Here is a 21495-nt window from a genome sequence, read left to right as displayed (position 1 = left end):
CCACAGACCCATGTCCTCACCACATCTTCAACAAAGCAGACTCAGTCATAGCACCGCACCTCCGAGACGTCATCAACAGCTCCCTCAACTCCGCCACCTTCCCGGAAGACTGGAAACACGCTGAACTCACCGCCCTTCTGAAGAAACCCACAGCGGACCCCACCGAACTCAAAAATTACCGCCCCATCTCGCTCCTTCCATTCCCGGCCAAAGTCATCGAGAAAGCTGTCAACAACCAGCTAGCCGCCTTCCTCGAAGCCAACAAATCCCTAGACTCCTCACAATCTGGCTTCCGAGCAAAACACAGCACTGAGACCGCCCTCATCGCAGCAACAGACGACATTCGAACTCTACTGGACAATGGAGACACAGTCGCCCTCATCCTCCTCGACCTCTCTGCAGCATTTGACACAGTCTGCCACAGCACCCTTTTACAACGCCTCAATAACATCGGAATCCAAGGAAAAGCACTTGAATGGATCACCTCGTTCCTCACCGGAAGAACTCAGAAAGTCCGCCTCCCACCATTCAAGTCCGAGGCCACTGAAGTCATCTGTGGCGTACCACAAGGATCCTCACTCAGCCCCACCCTCTTCAACGTTTACATGAGCCCCCTCGCGGCCATCGCCCGCCAACACAACCTCAACATCATCTCTTACGCGGATGACACTCAACTTATCCTTTCTCTCACCAATGACCCCAGCACCGCCAAAACTAACCTACACGAAGGAATGAAAGAAGTTGCCGAATGGATGAAACAAAGCCGTCTGAAACTGAACTCCGACAAAACAGAAGTCCTCATCTTAGGCACATCCCCCTCTGCTTGGGACGACTCCAGGTGGCCGGAAGCCCTCGGAAAAGCACCCATCCCGACAGACCACGCACGGAACTTAGGCGTCATCCTGGATTCTTCACTCTCCATGAATAGACAAGTCAGCGCCGTATCCTCTTCCTGCTTCAACATTCTTCGCATGCTTAGAAAAACATTCCGCTGGATCCCCACCGAAACAAGGAAAACAGTCACCCATGCCCTGGTCACGAGCCGACTGGACTACGGAAACACCCTCTACGCAGGCACTACCGCTAAACTCCAGAAGAAACTCCAACGAATCCAAAACGCCTCAGCCAGGATCATATTAGACATCCCACGCAACGAACACATCTCTGGTCACCTTAAAGACCTCCACTGGCTACCCGTCAATAAGAGGATCACTTTCCGACTGCTAACCCACGCACACAAATCACTCTACGACATCGGACCACAATGCCTCAACTCACGACTATCCTTCTACACCCCCTCCCGCCAACTACGTTCTTCCAGCCAAGCCCTCGCCACTGTACCTCGCATCAACAAGACCACCATGGGAGGCAGATCCTTCTCATACCTGGCTGCTAAAACATGGAACTCACTCCCCGCTTACCTTCGCCTTACCCAGAACCACCTAGCATTCAGAAAGCAACTTAAAACGTGGATATTTGACAAGTAATCCTCCTCCCCTTTCTAAGCGCCTTGGGACCCTCTGGGTATGTAGTGCGCTATATAAATTCTCTGACTTGACTTGACTTGCAGTATAGAAGTGACATCCAGTAGTCAGTGTAAATAACTTTACAGTTCCTTCTTCTCTCTCATCTAAATGTATATTCCGACCTTCTGAACTCAGCAATGATCACTTCCCTATACATTGGCCTGCAATTTGAGCCCTGATTAAAACTGAATGAAAGGCAGCGCAACAAGAAAAACAAATGAAAAAGGTTGCTTTCTGTACATAATGCATCTACCTGGTAAAGAATGTAGTGTGTGATCGTTCCGTGTTCTTTTAAAACGATCCTTTATGCTTTGCATTGTAAGCATTTTATAGGAGGCGGAATGATGCTTCTAACACCCAGTACCATTAGGAGAGGCAGAAATAGTCCTCGGGGCGAGGCACATTAACGATAAGTCGTGCAGAAAGCCAGACCTAAATAGGTGTGAGTTAAGCTCACTCTGGTTTGTTTTCTTTAATATCTGTGATGTAACTGATCATCATTTCAGCCAAACAGGAAAAATTCTATTTCCGAAGAAAAGGCAAACCGCTTTTGTAATGTAGACCTTACAAAAAATACTAAAGCAAATAAACATTCCCGTTATTTGCATAACCTCCTGAATCATATCAAGGTGTTTCACACCAAAGCCAAGAGATGAGCATTTTTTCCAGAATTGTACCTTTCTTTAATTTATTCTAAACATAAATAGTGCTCCCGGTTTTATGGTATTTATCTATTGAATATTTCCGTCTGTATTTACCCATATTTATTCTTTGGTCATCTTATCAGTATTTATTTTTTATATATAATATATACATATTTATTTATTTTGTTCTTTGTGAATAAATGAAACAGTAGAACGTTTATTTTCACATTTATTTAGCAAATAAATGTGCACTCATACTTTGATGCCTGTCCAGTTTTAGCAAATTAGGCACCCAATTTTAATAAAAAAATAAACCCACATGAAAACATTTGCATAATAGCACAAACATATGTTGAGATATGCAGTTACTGAAGGAATTTGCATGACTTTTTTTAATTTCACATGTTCTGAACCTGCACAACTGTTGCCTGGGAATTCATGAACAACATTTGGAGTCACTGAAAAGATGCCAAACGTTCTGTATTTTTCCACTTCTTTCTGTATTTATCTGTAAAAATCAGTAAAAACTAAAAAGTAATTTTTGATTTGACCTTTAAACTGACCTTGCTAAAAGGTAGTAGTTGTATATTCATTTCATGGTATTCATGACTTAAGCTGACTTTTGCTTTGAATTAAAAAAAAACAAAGCCTTTGGTCTATATATTCCGGGATCAATTGATGGAGAGAATCATTGGTTGGTGTTTTTCTGCTGTACCTTGAAGTAAATGTTTTTCCAAATGGCATTCCTTGTCAAGGCAAAAGTTACTTTATTCGGCAACTGAAAGCCATAAAAGTCAACATTTTAAAAAGAGCATTCATTTCACTTAAAATAGATAACATAGAAACTTCCCTTGTATCAGTATCAAAAACAGGATTCAGGTTAAATTACACAAAATAAAATTGTAAAGTGCGAAAGTGCTAGAGGCCTTGTGCAAAGACAAGATATCAAAAGGCGCATAAACGACTGTAAAAAGGGCTTTTAGGCCCAGCTGGGTGTTATAAAAACAGCTTTATCTTGTTCCTGGTAGCTCCTGTTAAAAAACTCACAACCCCAAAACAGACCATAGGGCTGGATAACATTTGAAGATACAGTAAGGCAATCCTTGTCGTTACTTTGAGGTTGTACACGGGTTAAAGTGCAAGCCAGAAATAACTCAATATGAATTATTTTTTTTGTTTAGGTGAAGCTTAGCGAAGAAGAGTTAAAGAGGCTAATTTCTGATGCAAAGGAACAGCTGAAGTAAGTACTTATTATGTTTCATTTTAACATTATGAATTTTGAACATTTTTAGCTTTGAAATATATATGTGTTTGATAATGTTGCAGGGATCCTACTCTAGAACAGAACTATTCTTGGTACCATGAAACATCAGCATGTAGGGACCGAGTCATCCTACTACCTCAGTATTGTGAGCCTGAGTCAAGAGTTTCTGCGACAAGATGGCAAGCTTCTTCCAGACAAAAATACAACTGATCTACAATGAATTCGTAAGGAAATTCCCGAGCCCCTGCGGTACCAGTACGCCAGAGCCAGCTAGCTTAATTAGGCCAGCCACATCAAGTCAGTTGAGCAGGTTTACCCCTCTATCTACGGAGAGAGCAAATGATCTGTTACTAGCAGCACCCAGCCGGCGATAATACATTTGGTCTCGAATAAAATCAGTAACCAACTCGCCCCACTTCTAAATAATATCATGAGTTCAGAAAACGTCCCCACTTCTTGGAAGAAGGCATGTATCGGGCAATCTTAAAGAAACCATCCTTGGAGCTCCATGTGGTTAAAAACTATCGGCCCATAGCTTGTCTACCATTAGATCTATGAATCAAGACTTAATGGGCTACCTGGAGCATAATAACATCTTAGACTGTTCTCAATATGGCTTCAGACTACACCACTCCACTGAATCAGACCAATTCTGGCTACTGAGGAAATACATAGGCAACTGGATAGTAGAGGAAAGGCCATTCTAATCCTACTAGACCTTTCAGCCGCATCTGATACCATGAACCATCAGGTACTGATTCCAAGGCGGAAAGTGATAGGAATTAATGAGATGGCTCTTAGCCTTTTGACCTTGTTCCTCGTAGTTAGGGAACAAAGGGTGTGCTGGGACAACCATCAATCAGAGAGATTTTCCCTCCCCTGTGGAGCTCCGCAGGGGTCAGCTTTGTCTCCAACACTTTTCAACATTTATGTGACACCTCTGGCTGAGCGAGCCAGTGGACATGAGTTATTTTTGGTGTCATTCGCTGATGACTCATAACTTGCCATTTCCATCTCTTAAATTGCGGACACCATCGCAGGGAAATTCCATGGCTGTGTAAAACATATCCTGGATTGGATGCACCAGAATTATCTTAAGCTAAATACGGGAAAAACTGAAGTGATGGGGTTTGGGACTGGGGCACCGCTCTGGAACCAGCTATGGTGGCCGGCAGAGGCAGGACAATGCCCTGTACCCACAGGAAAAGTCAGGAACTTGGGAATCTTGTTGGACGATCAACTAAGTTTCCTAGGCCAAATTAACCAGCTTACATCAGCCTGCTTCTTCCAGTTAAAAGTCCTACGGAAAATGTTTCCTTTCATCCCCCCTGAACTACGGATATTGGTTGTTGGCACTTTGATTCTTTCACGGATTGACTACTGCAATGTCCTCTATATGGGTATTAGCAAGCACCAACTGTCCAAACTTCAATCTTTACAAAATCCTGCCGCTAGCATGCTGCTAAACATTCCAACATTCCAGCACATCTCTGGCAGCATTAAAACTCTTCACTGGCTGCAGATGCAACAGCAAATTGAGTTTAAAGCTTTGTGCCTGGTACACAAAGCCCAGTTTGGCGGAGGATTAGTTGATCTACAGAAATTATTTCAGTAGTATACTGCTCGGTGCAATCTTAGGTCAGCCAACAAAGGTCTAGTCCAGATACCCAGAATAGAAAGAGCTAGATGGGGAGGTAGAAGCCTGACATATCGTGCGTCTAGATTATGGAATGAATTACCAGACGTTATCCGACTCAAACCCTCCAGACCATGGTTCAGGAAGTTGCTGAAGAATTGGCTATTTACCAGGCAGAAGTAAGGTACTCCTCCTGTGCTAAACCTGTGTCCTGCTATAGCGCCAAGACGCCTCAGCGTTTGTGCGCTCTATAAGCATAATACTTACTTACTTACTCATGGTTGCTGTCTGCAGAAATAATTTAACATTTTCAATTGAGGCTTTCATTAGCAATTCTTGACATCTCTGGCACTCTGGGTCCCACTGGACCTACCTTTTGAAACTTCATCCGCCCTGGTGTAGAGGTTGTCACTCGACTAAGATCAAGACCTTTGAGTCCCTTATGATGGAAAGGAAGACTTTAACCTGCTTCTGATTCATAGTGAAAGGCCAAGCTGAGTTGCTCTCTACCTTTGCTTGCTTGCGCTGACTGTTTCTATCTTGAATCGCCTTGAGATATTAACCCCTTCGCTGCGGCGGCTATTCCGCCGCAGCGCTAAAGGGGCGGGGGGGCCGCGCGGCCGCCGCATGCTGGTGACAGAACCGCTCCGTCACCAGCTACAGTTGAGCTGTGCTGGTGACGGAGCGGTTCCGTCATGACCCGCCCCGCTCTTTAGAACGCCCGCGCAGGCGCGAAATCAGCGCCGCGCAGGCGCGGCGGCCGGGCCATGACGGAACCGCTCCGTCATCAGCACAGCTCAACTGTAGCTGATGACGGAGCGGTTCCGTCATCAGCATGGAAGGGGTTAAATATGAACTTCTCAGTTAGTTGTGTGATTAACAATTGTTTGTGCTCAGTAAACACCCGGTTCAGGAGACCCCAAAGGATTTCAGCATTGTTTTTCATGCCAAAGGGCATAAGTCTTACAAGCTGCATGAAAGATGACCTTTTATTGCACGGTCAGTGTATGTATGTGATATTCGTATAGTACAAACCCAGCCAAAAAGGCAATGCAGCAGTATACAGGGTCAAAGGCAAGCATTGAGTCAACCACAAGAGGTAGCTGGATACTGGATTGTGAATGAGATTTATCTGCAAGTACTCACAGTGGAACTTGTTTGGAAGTTTATTTTTTACTGAAGTTGGGATGAGCATGAAATGGGGTATTGTATTTACCCACCTTAATACTGTTGAAAACCGGGTTGAACTATTGGTCATGTGGATTGATAAACCAAGGCACAGTGATGCAATGCGCTCTACCTGTTGTATTATTTTCTGGATTTCCTGTTGGATGTATGTTAACATGGGTGGTGAGTTTCAGTGAGGGTGTGAACACAAGTTTTCTACCTCCCCTTGTTCATGTCTTGCTCTGTGACCTTCACAGTGCTATATAGACAAAGGACATTGGCTTACAATGCTGTCTAGCTTTTTTCCAGCTTTGCTAATTGTTTAGGGGCACTTCTACTATCACGTTGTTCCGAAAGTTGAGACTAACCTCATTATTACGATGTGCATAACAGTGAAGAATAGAGCCTGAATTGATACTTAGTGAAAATGACAAGACTCTAGTAGTACTGCAAAAAAATATAGTAACATTTAAAATGTAATGTAACCAAACCAAATCAATGCAACATATCAACCATGAAAACCTAAGTTACGCTTATTTTATGCTTTGTGACTATTGAAGTGTTTGTGACCTGATGTTCACAAATAAAATGTACTACAATCCTCTCTCATAGGTGTCAGTGACCAATGTGTAGTATCTTATTCATGTTAATATCCTGCCTTTATCTCTCTACCTGCTCAGCCAATGTGAACGTGCTGTGTTCTGTATGGAATGTTGGAGTGATGATGCAGATTGGAATATTTGGATGCCTGTGAGGTGAAGTGTGACCGTTGAAGAATGGGGTGAGCAGCAGGCAGGCTGCTTCTGGTGGGGATGCTACACATCTACTTGTAACTGCACCCAAAAAACCTACTTGAACTACATCTTGCCTTTTGGACTTCATTACTACTTAATGCTATTCTTTGGAAGGGGAACTTAACTGTTGATACTCCTGACAAAAATATTGGCTGTAACTTTGCAGTTGACAATGACTGCTGTGTCTGCTGTTTATGGTTTATTGTGATTTCAGTACTGATCTGCTTGCTAATATGAGTGAGCCTTACTGCACTGCTCACAATCATTAACTCATCGCAATCCCCATTTACATTAACATGTCAACAACACACTTACTATATATAACCTTTGGGAGCCTTGCAAAAACAATAGCACCATTTATTTTACTTTTTAGTATTTGCTGTACTATGTCAACATCTATCTTTGGATTAGGGAAGTCTGCTGTTTCTCCTATTTTAGAATAGGGTGTTCCTGAATCTTAAGAGAGATCTTGCAACCCAAACCTGCAAGTATCAAAGGGTTAGTGGCTCGGAGTCTAGGAAGAACAAATCTGGTTAATGGAAGGGATCAAATTGTTTTGAGACTGATTAGGGGAACCGGAAAGTGTTCTCTAGGAAAGACCAAGGATTACAAAGAACCTCACAGGCCGTATTCAGAGGTCTGCATTAGGCTAGCAAATAAATTAGCCAAGTGATGGACCTCTTTGACAGCCAGGCAAGGTATGTGGGCTTCACCATGTAGTGCATCTGTCACCTCCTCCAGCACCCATTGGCAAGAACGTTGTTCTGTCTTACTTAATAGGCCTTAAAGAAGCTGCCATTTAAGGTCGGTATTTAAGACATCTGCTGCAGACATATGTGCATGCAGTAGGACTGAAAACTCGGATGGTTAATGTACCTGCTGGAAGCCTCTGCTTGCAATCTCTAGACATAGGGTTGAATCATCATAAGATTTGCTAATGATTGCTTGTAGTGCACTGGTCTGTATTTTAAGTCGGGTATCTTGGTGGATAAATATTTTTTTTAAAGATTCTTGTGTCACCTGCTGGTCTTAAGTTACAGTCATGGTATGATACACAATCCGTTATGCCCTCACTACAAAGCAAGTGTGCGTAACCAGTAAAGTAGAATTTTGATTCTTTGCTGATGTTAACTCAATAATGTATTGTTATGTTATGTTACTAGGCTCTGTAAAGTGCACATCCACTGTAAGGTCTCTTGGCGCTAGAGCTGCAGAAGCAAAACTTCAATGATATGCTATGATTAGTTAATTGTATGCCGCCCTAAAAAGCCAGGTCTTTAAGAGTTTCCTACATTTTTGAATAACAGGAGGCAAACCTGAGGAAGAAAGGGAGGGTTTTCCAGATACATGAGGCTAGTGTTAAAAAACTAGAATGTCTTCCTATTAAAAGAAGGGATAGAAAGAAGGTTTAAATGGGAAGATCTTAAAGTTCTCAAGTTGATGAAATTAGTTTCAGTGAGTACCAATACTGAATGTTAAATGCCACAAATGTTCCATAAAGTGTGGTATTGGTTAAAGACAGGTCGTTTCGAGATCTAATATAGAAGTATTTAAAAGACAAAAATACATTGAATATCTATTCAACTCTTGAATGTATTAATTATGCTTTCAAATTTCACTCTTGTTATCTTTATGCTCATGCCTTTCCTTTTTGGTCTGCTACTGTAGTGACATTTGGCTCATTTTCAGTTTCAATCAGTGTTTGGCCCTGATGAAGCCCCATATATATTTGAACAAGTCGCGAAACACGTGTTGGTCATTAAAAAAGAACGCTTGGAGAAGGTATAAACTAAATTTTTAAAAAGACATCAAGAGTTGAATGGATATTTAATGTATTTTTGTATTTGTTATATTTCTGTAATAGACCTTGAAGCAACCTGTTTTAAATCAGTTGTCAGAACACTTTGAAGAACGTCAGTGTGCCCACCGGGGCCAATCGTGGGGGGTTAAGACCTTTTACTCCTGATGTCCTGTGGCCTGACCTATTATGGACCCTGAGCAATTGGGCAAAGTACCCCTTCTGCACTTGACTGTCAGGGGTAGATATGCACGAGAAGTCTAAGGTTCCCCTGGGGGAAGAAGGTGTGTATACAGTTTTGTGAATATGGCTCATAACTCAAAACGCATGCAGCAGCAGCGATAAATCAAGGTCCAACCAAATACTATTTTTATAACCAAATGTACTTTATTTCTAACACTACTCATTCAAAGTATGGTTGCATTCGCAGACAAACATTTCCCCTTGAAGACGGGGCTCTAATATAGTGGTAAGTCCCTGTTCCTATCCTTTCTTCACAATGTGATTTGGGTTATTTCCCCTTCACTGGTGCCCACATCCAGGGAATAGTCACCAGTAGAACTTCTCTCTAGAGTCCACTCTGACTCTTCAATTACAGTAAAAAAAAATTGTCAGTGTGGCAGCACTTTCAGCAGTGAGTTTCCCAGGACCCTGTAGGGCTGTAACAAGTCTTACCCACTCCGGCATGGAGGATGTGTGCAAGTGTCTTGGAGTGTGCCATGTCAGATGGGCACTCTGAACAGCTCCGGTCCTTCATAAGTGAATCAGCTGCACATGGAATCTGCAGCAGCACTGGGCTCTATTCTTAGCCTATGTGTTGTTTCTACAGCAACAATCAGAATTGTTTCCACACTCCTCCTTGGGGGAACATTTCCAAGCTTGTAAGGGGCAGTGGGGTGATTCTGATGCTCCTGATCTCATTGAGGTGGTGATGCTCACTCGGCGTACTCACTCGGTCTACTTGGTCAGGTACAGTCCTTGTTGCTCCTGCTGACCCCTGGGTTTCTCACAGATCATGGGCTCCTGCCTGATCCACACAGCACAATAATTCACGGCTGCCCCGCTTGGCATACGGGATTGTCACACTACTGCCAAGCAAATCTTTGTCTCTTACCGCACGGCAGTTCTTACTACGGAGGCCCTTGGAGTCACCACCTCCCTGATCCCAAGTCGGCCTTTTCCACAGCGGCCCTCCTGACTGACTTTAGCCCTTTCAGCATGCCAATCTTTTCACACAGATATCTTAATGGCTGCCCTCTCCTGGCATGTGGGGTTACCTACTCAGTCCTGCACAGAGGCAACAACATGATCAGTGCAGCAGCCATCTCCTTACAACTTGCACTAGGAGTCCACTCCATAGGGCTCTCCACTGTACCTTGCTTCCTCCAGCGATCTCCTCTTCCTCACAGGCCACACTTTTCTTGGCAAACAGGCAGGTGCGTGTGCGCCAAGCTCCAGAGCAGGTGGTCTTGGTTTTCTAGGGTGATCTCCCCTCACCCAGTAAGATGACTAGCGGGCATTGGCTTCTGGTCTTGATCACAGACAGAGGATTTAAAGAGCTTCCCCATTTCACACAGCCCATCTGGCAGGTTAGCAGATGACAAATTTGAGGGTTCCAACCTCTGGTCTTATAGTTCATTTTCAGACACCAAATTTGAATGAGTGTCTAGTTCTTTAAAGTTTTACGCTGGGGTTCTGCTTCTTTTGAATTACATACTACTCCTCTCCCTCTTCTTCTTCAAAAGCCATGTGTCATAGCAGGAACGAATCTGAAATGATAAGCCAACAACACAGGCCATGGGAATGACTACATTTCAAAACAGGATATCAGCCACAGTGATATGTGCATCAACAGCTTAATCTCTGGCTACTAGTCCCACTCTTTACGATTCCCTTATCAGACACTTCTCCTTCCTGAGATTTGTCAAGGCCCTTTCCTTGTGATTTTTCACTAAATCAAAGAGAACCCTTTGAAGTGTACAGGGGGAACCTGACACTCCCTTCTCCGGTATGTCCCACCCAGCAAACCGGAATGCAGCAATACACAAATATGTCTGGAGCAATTCCTCTACCTCCTCGTCTTCACCAGGCAGGCTGTGTCCTCCCAAAATGGAACTCGTGTCCTCCATGTAATGTACCATTACAAGCACACTTGCAGTCAGTGTATGTATACATAACACACTGTCCAGCACTGTACTCTCATGTATTGTTACACCACAGGCACACATACACTCAGCTCACACATTCGTTCTGCATGCACTGCTCAGTACTCTAGCCTTTCTGTATTGTGTTACTTGCAGACACACCTCAACGAGCGCACACAGTCGCAATGCGTGCTCTGCACAACACTACACCTCCATGCACTGTACTCCTCGCAGGATACACATACACCCAGTACATGTACTCATTGTACAGCACTGCATTTTTCATATACTGGACTCCTTGCAGTTACTCATACACCCAGTATGTGCACTCACCATGCACGCACTGCACAACACTGCTCTATCCCTGTACTGTATCCTTCCCAGCTACACCACATACAACCAGTGCATGAGTCACCAATCCTGCACTCCACAGCACAACACAACTAACTAATATAAGCCAAGGGTGAGTTAAGCGCACAGCACCGGAACTTTAAAAAGTGAGTGAACCTGTATGCAACTCTCCATTAACACAGGTTAAAAGGGAACTGTTCACTCCTACTGATCAACACAAGGTATGCTGTCACCACCACTCTCATACTGCTTAACTCTTGGTGAATGGTAATAACTTACGGAGTCGACCCAATTACCCTGAGAAGACTGATTTGCATATGGCTGAGTCCCAACTGGGGTGACGTGGCGAGCAAAATAATGATGGATTGAACCCTGTGACTGGGGATGAGTGTTGGAAAAGTTCTAGCACTCCATCCATAATTTTATTTGATGATGTTGCTATGCAATTAAATGACAGCACATGTAAGAAAAAACTAAATCCATTCATAAATCCTAACAGGCAAACACGCCCTGTGTCGTTGTTAAATCAATGGTAGCCATTTATACTTCAGACTGTGTATCAGCATTATATGTGTTGCTTCATAATCACTTGCTTTGATTAAAGAATGTTATGTCTGACCAAATTCTGACATCTCATATTTTATGCTGGGTGGCTAGTAACCTATGGGTTGGGGTTAACTGGATAAGAGTGGAAATTGTATGATTTGTTTCTTTAATAATTTCCTTTGGGTGTTTTTTCGTGTGTTAGGTTTTATTAATTGATTGCATTTTTTCTTATATTCGCTGTGATTTAATTGCAAAGCGTTACTCCTCTCGTTCAATGCTATTCCAAGTAAACCACAGCCATTTGCTGAATATAACTCCTGGTAAAGGCAGTAACTTTCCACCACTATGATGGTCGCACTGTGGGCCCCCTCCAGCCCAACCAAACCGCAATCCATGAAACCGGCCTATATCAAAAATCAACATTGGCGATCCAGAGAAAAGTACAGTTGTGCTCTCCCGGCAGGGGCACTTATCCTTTTCCATACAGAGGTATTTTCTGTCTCATCAACAGTTCATGTAAATAGTGCTATGGGAGTTAAGTGCTATGTCTTATTTCTAGATGTCTGATGGTCTTCTATGAAGAGTTCTTATCTACCCCTTCTCTTTGATATGTGTGATATTGGCATAATGTGTCACACTTTGTGCCATTCCTACATAATATGTGGAGCCCTTCTCACCAAAGATGGATGCAGAGCTTAAAAGTCCAAAACACTTGAAACCGAATTTTATTTTACTTGTGATGTGTAAAGTGACATGCAGGTGCATTTTTGTTTGCCTTATCTCTTCAGTTTTGTAGCTAGCTGTGAGCAAACGCACTTTGGCGTTTTACATTTGGCGTTTTACATCTGCTTGCTGCCAGGACACAACTCAAGCAAAGGGAATTGGCGATTGTGTCACTGAAGTAAGGCATTTGCAGATGGACCTCTTGGCAATGGAGAGGCCTCATCACCACTTCAGGCAGTTGCTTCACACAGCACAGCATAAAGTGAATTAACACTGCTGCGTTTGTACTTCTTTGGGCTAGTCCCTTTCTTGCTTAGGCTCACTTCCCTGTAGCTCTTGATATTTTGTTTAAACAATAGGATCCAACAGGATATAAATGATAAGTATTAACAGACCATTTTTCAGGCAAAACCAAAACACTTCATGTGCATCACATGCATATCATGGGTATGCAAGTGCTGTTTACATCAGAAACCCAATGGTTCCCTATGATTTGCACATTAGAGTTGTTAAATGATTAACAAATTGATAAATGCTTAATTTTAGGACATTTAACATTTTTCGTACATAAAATTGTTCAAATGTTGCAGTTGTTTGTGAATTTAAACTCTTTTTATGTTTGAGAGCATTATTTAATTATATGGATCTTTATGATTAAATGTTTAACATTTACTTTCATGTAAGTGCATTGTTTCTTGCATACAATTTGTAGATAAGAATTTTCCCCTTCTTTAAACTTTGCTGTTTAGAGGTTTTCTTCAATCACTTATTAAACTATATGCAAACCAATATATGATCACAAGACACTGTGTACCTTATCTAAGACTATAATAAGATGCAGTCGAATGAATAGAATATATTTGCATAAAACGTTTGGGCAAGATGAAGTAACTTTTACTGCCTCGGGTACGGAGTTATGTTTACCCCCCAGAAGCAACTCTGCTGAGAACTGTATTTAATAAAGAGATGCATTCAGTTGGTTGACAACTTTCTTTCTTATTACATTGGGCGCCCGTTGTGCTTTATATTTAAAATGAATGCTAATGCTTGCTTTAAACGCTTACAGTTTCTAAGAAATATTGGTAATGTGCATGTTTTGGCTTCCTCTGCGGAACTTCATGCACCCAAAGGTGCTACCTACTGAGCTGTGCAAATGCACACAGTATACGTGACAGTCAATATGGCATGTTTGCTCATACATTAAGAACTATTGTTACATTATAGTTTGGATGCATCGAGGGTCCTTCAATTGATTGTTAGGACCCTTTTTCCTGAGGTGTGAGCTTCTCATCGTGTGCCATTTTCTCCTGCTTAAGTGTAGAAAAAAATGCTGGATGGATTGCTTGAATTAATCTCCGTCACTGGTAATTACTCGGGACACATCACAGTCCATCGTTATTTTGCAGACCATGCCACCTCAATGTGGACCGAGCCATATGCAAATCAGTCTTTACCGTGCTCCAGTGGGAACAGTGCAGGGTGAACTGCAAAGCCATGTCCTCTGTGAACCAGACAGAACAAAAGGCCCCCAGGCCCGGTTTTACCTTACCTAGGGCTCATCAGCCCGGTATTGCTTGGTTCCAGTGACTGTGTTTTCCCATGCTCACCGAAGAGGCTGGAAGGCGGATGCAGGGGGTAAGTCCTCCCCCTCACTACCTATAGCTTTGTAACTGGCTTGTCTCTCTTTAGGGCGGAGATGGACCTTACGTAACTTCATACATTGGAACCATGTCATGGCTGGCGAAAGCATTGGGTTTGGCAGGACTTTAAACTGTGCTGCGCGAGTCACATCTTGTCCTGGACATATTTGATTACATGAGGGACCGACTGAAAGCCAGGGAATGCTCTTCTTGCCTGCTGAGGTTGCAGCCCCTGCACTGCACCACCTCCTCGTTTTCGTCTAGAACTTGGCCGTGCACTTTTGTACGTGGCCCTTTCCTGGCAGTGCATCTTAGAAAGCTGCTCCTCTTCCAATTACATGGCCATCATGAAACCTAATCAATAATGGGCTGGGGCTGGGTCATACATCTTGGCTCTCTCCTTCATGCTCAGGTTAGGATTCGTCCATTTAACTGAAGCAGGGAAGCGTGTTATCTGAGTAAATTATAAAGAATATGTTTGCCAAAGAATCTAGGAAATAACGCCTTTGTATATGAAAATGAATGCGCATGATCAGACTACATAAACCTGCACCAGAGAGTACGTCCCTTGTAAAGAAAAATGCTGCGCTTGTAGGATAGTGTTTTTACAGTTTTTGCATTGTTCCATTCGAAGAGAAGAATTACATCTCCGGCGAACCTAAACGCAAGTAAATGTGTACAGCAGTGGAATGAACTCTGAGCCAAAACACATTTGTACTCGCTGAGAAAATCAAAACAAGCATTGGAAATGCAATAGGTCTCGCATTATGAAAGTCTGAGCTATTTGTCTTGTAAATGACAATTTTTTTTATTTGTGTTGGTTTTGAAAATATCTAAATTAATAGCTTTGTCATTTACAATGCCAATAGTTATAACTTTCGCAAATGTGACACCGATAGAATTTGTAATGCAATGTGTTGTATTTACGTGACTTACATGTATTGATATTACAAATAACAATGTCTTTTAATGTTTTTAATTAATTAATACTTAAATAAAAGCCTGCTAAAAGACGATTTGCGTACACAACAACAAACCACGCTCTAAAATGAACGAGTCCAGATGTACTTGGCAGAATTTGTAAGTTTAATCTTGTTATTCCAAAAGAATGCACATGCACAGTATATGAATGCCAATTTTTTTTTTGCCCATCAGCACATCATTTTCCTGTTCATCTTCTTAAGAAAACAAAATCCTGATAAAAAAAATGGCACTGTAAACGGAACTGAGTGTGAATTAAAAGCTACAAGAAAAACTGCACATCACTTGTCTTGAATGCAGATATCCGACCAAGTAGCTGAGCCAGGAAGAGCCTTGTAATCAAGAATATTGGTCCAGAGGGGCCGCCCCAGCATCCACCAGCTACGCTCAGTGACCCCTGCTCGTCTTTAAGGGGGCGTAGATGAAGAGAGCGATTCCCCTATTGTGTCCTGGCCAGCACTGATCTAGTTACTGTGGTCAGACAGACGGGTGATTTTATTAGAGCCACCCCGGTCACAATGGAAGGAGACACGCAAGTAATTGTATCGGATCGAGGACATCGTGGTCACGCCAATTCTGAATGAGTTCAGCAAATTAGTGACATAAAAATATTCACCTTCATTAAATTAAAACATCACAGGGAGCATAATTTTACTTAAAAGATGGGATTTGAAAGAGAACAGACACTCCAAGAGCACATGCGTGTTCAGTTATTTTTTTGTAAAAATCAGCTTTGATGCATGATTGAATAACTATGTAAAAAGACGGAGGGAAGACAGAGAAGGGGAGGGGGGAGGAGAAATGCGACACGGCGGGCAGGGGAGGGGGCGGAGCGGGTAAAAAAAAAAAAAGACGGAGGGAAGGCAGAGAAGGGGAGGGGGAGGAGAAATGCGACACGGCAGGTGTCTCGTTTGTAGACTCATGTTTTTGTAACAGCAGCAGCGGCCTGAGTTTGTTCTTGGGCGCTATGCCTGCGGTTCCGGCAGCTTGAGCGCTGAGCCTCAAGTCCCTGCATAATTTGTACGCACTAGTGCCATGCCTCGGGCTAACCTCCGCCAGGCGCGTGCACTTGCTGCACGACACGTCCAAGTGACATCCGGGCTGAAGTACGAAACAACTACCATAATGAGCTGAATGAAATAAGACAAAGTTCCCGCCTCTGTACTTGTTAAAGTACAGCGCCTCACATCAGATGCATGCCATTTCTGAGCGCTGCATGTTTTTGTAACAGAGGCCACGGGAAATGAAGCTCATTGCCCAGGATCACGTAGTGTGGAGAAGCCTGCCTCTTCTGGCCCCACACCTGACATTTAGATGGAGCAGACCACCTACCTCTCCCTGTGGCCGCGAATGCCCGCCAAGAAGGGCAGGGAAGGGAAATTCCATTGTGGGGAAGTGGAGAGAAACACGCGTCAAACTGCTCGGAGAACCTATAAATTAAAAAGTATTCTCTACGGTCGAAGAGGGGGTGTCCTCTCACCAAGAACGCAAGGTAGAGTGGGTAGAGCTGTACGTTCTCCATTTACTGTTAAATACACTACTTAGTTGTAATAAACACCAGATTCAAATATGTGGCAACTGGAATTTGACCCAAATAGATGAGTCCTTTCACCCCAAGCCTGGTGTGGTCTGCCTTCGCCCAGATCCTGCCCCTGTGGCATACAACCACATTCAGGCGACTAAAATGGCTGCGAGTGGATGCAGTGGACAAGAATATTTCTAGTAGTGCCTACACTATAGGGGAGACGTGTATGTATCACTGGATGCACCAGCTCTACTTTCGCCAGTCGTCGAACTTGCCTCGGGGCTGGGAGGGGGCTAGCCTGCCCAGAAGCGGCCCCACATCATTTCTGAGCGCCCGTGTGGCAAGGAAGTTACATTGTTACAAAAAAGATTCGATTAAAAGTGCCACAAGCCTCCATTCTGTTGCCACTAAATCTGACCTCAGTCGAGTGCTTTGAATTTCAGACGTGCGCCCCGGCGTTACTTTAGTGACTGCATAAACATGACCGCAGCTCACTCAGTGTGAAGGGAGGGTGTCCTCTGTAAAACTAGGGCATCAAGGGAAAGAGGAGATTTGTTTTTAATTCGTGCTTTTTAGAGAGGGTGTGTGTATGTTTGGAGGCAGTCTGCAGTCGCGGGGATGCGTGTGAGGTGTGGACGCTTTGAATCAGACTAAAAAACAAATCAAGAACAAAAATATAACTTTGAAACAGACCGTCCAGGCTGGACCCCGATCGAATTCTGCAGCGAAGCGGTTGTAGATGTGTGCCCGAGGGTACATTCAGCGCAAGGAAGTGTGAATTTAACCTACGATTTGGGGTGCGACAGGGCCGTATGTCGGGTTTAGTTTTACAACTTTCACGTGAAGCCGGAATATGCAACGGGAAATGCGATTTATCCTTTTCTAAAAGATAAGACAGTTTGAGGTGACTGTATCTGAATGTGAACAATCTACAGCTGTATACGAGAACGGCTAGTGTTTGCAGGGGAGGGGGAGGAGAAATGCGACACGGCGGGCAGGGGAGGGGCGGAGCGGGTAAAAAAAAAACAATACGGAGGGAAGGCAGAGAAGGGGAGGGGGGGAGGAGAAATGCGACACGGCAGGCAGGGGAGGGGGCCGAGAGGGGAGAGCGGCGATAGGGTGTGAAGCAGCAAGGGGCCTTTGAAGTGAAGCTAAGCTTCACTTCAAAGGTGTAGGAGGAGTGCTGCTGGGGAACAGATGGCGATTTGATGATGTGCACGCGCATTTTAGGTCAATGCTCTTGCGCATTGACCTAAAAGCGCACGGGCACAGCACCAAATCGCCAGTTGGGATAGTAGTTGGGTAAAGTCTGTTTAAGTTGCTTTAGTCTCGCTCTGCTCAATGCGCATGCGCATTGAGAGGCGAGACCTAAAAAGTGATGCATGAAATGTTTGAATTCATCATAGCCTACTGGAAGTGTCTTCGGACCGTATTCGAGAATGTTTGCTTTGTTCATGTTCCATTATAGATTGGGACAAGGGGAGAGTTTGAAAAAAGCGCCGAACGGACCTTGGGGGCAGCGCTACTCACCGCCAACACAGGAAACATCCCTGGGGAGCCCACGCTGTTGTTCTCCCTCGCCGAAGTCGTCCAGCACACCTGAGGACGCCGCGGGGGGAACTACAGCTCCCAGGCTGCTCGGTGAGCACTTCCGCCTGCCAGCGCGCCCGGAGGCGCTTGAAAAGGAGCAGGCAGCCCCCGCGCCGCGGGAGCGCGCGGGCAGCGCCGGGAGAAGCCCGGGACAAGGGCGGGCCGTCTGAGGCCGTCCGGGGCAGGAGGCGGCAGGGCAGGGCCACCCCCCTTACATCCACCGTACAGGTCTCAGTTCGTGGTGCCTCACTGTGTGTCCGGAACCCAGCATGTCAACACGTTCCGGTAAGGCCTTGAGGGGTGGCGGTGAAAGTACCCCTGGGGGCACTATGTTTGGCTCTATGGACAAGTTCCTTACTAGGGTGGCGGCTGTCATTGACAATGAACTCGCCATATCAGAACGGCGCCTTTCTCTTGACTTTCCTCCTTCCAAAAGCACATCTCCAGCAACATTGTTGTCCTCACAAAACTCTACTTCCCTTGCACGCTTGCCTGGGGACCTACTTGGGGATTCTTACATTGCACCATTAGAGGGTGGTACAGACGGGGCAGAAAGCTCACAGACTGGTAATCACTCCACCAGCCCTTGTGCCGTGCTTATAGAGCCCTGCTCCGAGTCTTCCATAGCATGTCCACCTGGCAACCAGTCCCAACACTGCCCTGATGTTCCTGCTCTCGACCCACAACCTCCCCCTAAGACTCGTTCTACTCAGGGGCTCAACAAAAGGAAGGGGAAAAGGGCAATCAACATTCGAAAGGGCTGTCCACCCTCGCTTACTAAGCACGCTAGGTGCCCGCCCCAGAGGGGTCTTTCTTCCCCGGGCGCCGTAGGACCTGTAGCCTCAGGGATTCCCATTACCGCTCCAATTGCAGCTGACACAGTACTACCTTCCTTGCTGGTCCCATCAGCGTCTGACCTAGCCAATGTGGGTCCCTCTCTGGAGTCGATCGAGAAGCTGGTCAGGTCTCTTTTGGTACCACTTACTGACCAAGTTAAGAGGTTGGGGGATAGGCTTGACTGCTTTGAACAGGCAACCAGGGATAATTTCTTTTCCCTCAAAACCCTGTTCAAACTTCAGCCAAAGCTCAGTGAGGATAAGACAGACAGGATAGATAAGAACACAAGGATAGAGGTTCCAGAGACACCCCCTTCAGGAGAGCAGCCGCCGCGGCCGCCCAAGCGACCAGCCTCTGGGAAGACTGTCTCGGTTGCCCCTCAGGATGGTCCTAGGCAGACAAGGCCGAATGTCTCCACCCATACTGCCCAAGTGCATGCTATCCCTCCCCCAGTAGTAACAACCCTGGCGCCTATTCAAGGCCTAAGGCAACATCAGAAGGGAGGAACGGGCCCAACTTCACAAACTGGGGCCGCTTCCCTTGTTACAACTGGTGGCATAGCATCAACCCTTAAGGCTATACCCATTCCTGTCCCACCTACAAACCCTCCTCCCTCAGGCTCTCCTCAGAATACCAGACGAAAGTGTCCCCCAGTTAACCTCCCCCCTGAGTGCCACCCGTATGTTGTTATCCTCACCAAAGTCCCCCCTATCGGGAGTACCCAGCAGGAAAACCATCAGTCACTTAAGAATAAGGTCATCCACTGGCTGAGAGCCTACAGGCCCTTGCCTTCAGGAGTGGATGGTATAATTCTTGGTGTACGCAGGGTGGGATGGATTGGAAACGGGAAAAAATCTCTCGAAGGGGATTGCGTGGTGATAAATTTCCAAGATGTTAGGGTTGCCCATCTGATATGCTCCCAAGGACAATCCACGGTCGGAACGGGTATCGACGTAGTCGACTTAACATTCTTTTACCCCCGGTCCATTACGAACTCTTCCTCCATTCACCTTGGGCAACCCACCCACATCAGCAGTTCTGGGGGCCAAATTCCTGTGGAGAATACCGTTCACGGCCACTCTCCCCCGGGAGTTTTCCCACAGCGGCTATTCCAGGCTCCAGTGATACCGAACTGGAAATCCTGGGGTTGCTGACTCTGGGATGTTTCCGGGGAGGTCCCTGTGGCTCCGAGCCCTGCTGTTGACCCAATACCTTACCTTAAAACAAATAGCCCCTCGTCCTCATCGCAAATTCAGGCTATAGCCGAGTTTGTAGAAGAGCAAGGGGAGACCGGGGCACCTTTTAACCTGCTGGCTAGCCTCCCTGGTGCGGGTGTTTTGGACATACCGCTCCCTGTCGAGGATTGTCGCATTACGGCTGTGACGGACCCCCCGATTAGGGTTTTCAGCTGGAATGTGGCGGGCCTCGAGAGGAAGCTAGCACTGCCGGACTGGAACGAGCTTGTGGAACAATACTCCATATGCCTGTTCCAGGAAACCTGGAGTCGGGTGCCCCTACACAAGGCGGGATATTCCACCCACTTTTTGCCGGCAGTACATAGTGCAACTGGTAGGGGCCGCCCTTCGGGTGGCCTACTTATTTGGGTGGCCTCAAATCTTAATTGCAGGGTGGTGGAGCGGGACACTAATTGCCCGGATCTCCTTAATATATTGCTGAGAAATTCCCAGGGCAGAGTCATCTTAAACATTTTTAACATCTACGCCCGAGGCACAAAGGGGGGTAGAGAATCCCCAGTAATAGCTTGTCTGGAAGCTCAGCTCCGCCTATCTTCTCATAGGTCCTGTACCCTGTTGGCGGGTGACCTGAACTGCACCTTCGAGCCTCTGGATCTAGAAATCCTAACAGACCAAGAGGAACATGATAGTGGGTGGGGGATTCCGACCCTCGAGCTTAGTCCTATTAAAAAGTGGACAGAAGTGGCCCTCCAGATCAACTCACTAGCTATGGAGTTTGGTCTCAGGGCTGCTAATGGCAGGACAAGGTCCGACAAAGCAGGGGCCCACACCTACAACAGGCCAGGGCACATGTCACGGATCGACTATTTTCTCCTTGACATACACCTGTGGAGCATGGTGGAGGACATGGTGATTGTACCATCGGTAGAGAGTGACCACAATCTCCTGTCCCTCACCTTGTCCTACAGGTGTCTTAGTATCACCGCGAGTAGATTTTCTAGCAACCCCGCCCCGGACCTGTCAGTGGTTACAAACTGTGGACGACGGCTAAAGTGGGCGAAGTTGGCACTTTCAGAGGAGAAAACTTCTGCCATTAGGCAGCTCCTTGCCTCAGCCCTAGTCAATCTCGACCC

The 21495-nt window shown here is 45.3% G+C and overlaps 1 protein-coding gene across 1 annotated transcript in view; it reads left to right on the top strand.

The window, feature by feature from the left end:
- Window positions 1-21495, top strand: part of PWP1 (PWP1 homolog, endonuclein) — a 327492-nt gene that overhangs the window by 15094 nt on the left and 290903 nt on the right. Inside the window, exon 2 of the mRNA XM_086921581.1 lies at window positions 3352-3410. Coding sequence (XP_086777707.1) covers window positions 3352-3410 — 59 coding nt within the window. The remainder of the gene's footprint in view (window positions 1-3351; window positions 3411-21495) is intronic.

Source organism: Lissotriton vulgaris, chromosome 1_1, assembly GCF_964263255.1.
Source record: "Lissotriton vulgaris chromosome 1_1, aLisVul1.2, whole genome shotgun sequence".
Taxonomy (NCBI): Eukaryota; Metazoa; Chordata; class Amphibia; order Caudata; family Salamandridae; genus Lissotriton; species Lissotriton vulgaris.
This window is presented reverse-complemented; position numbering and strand designations above follow the sequence as displayed.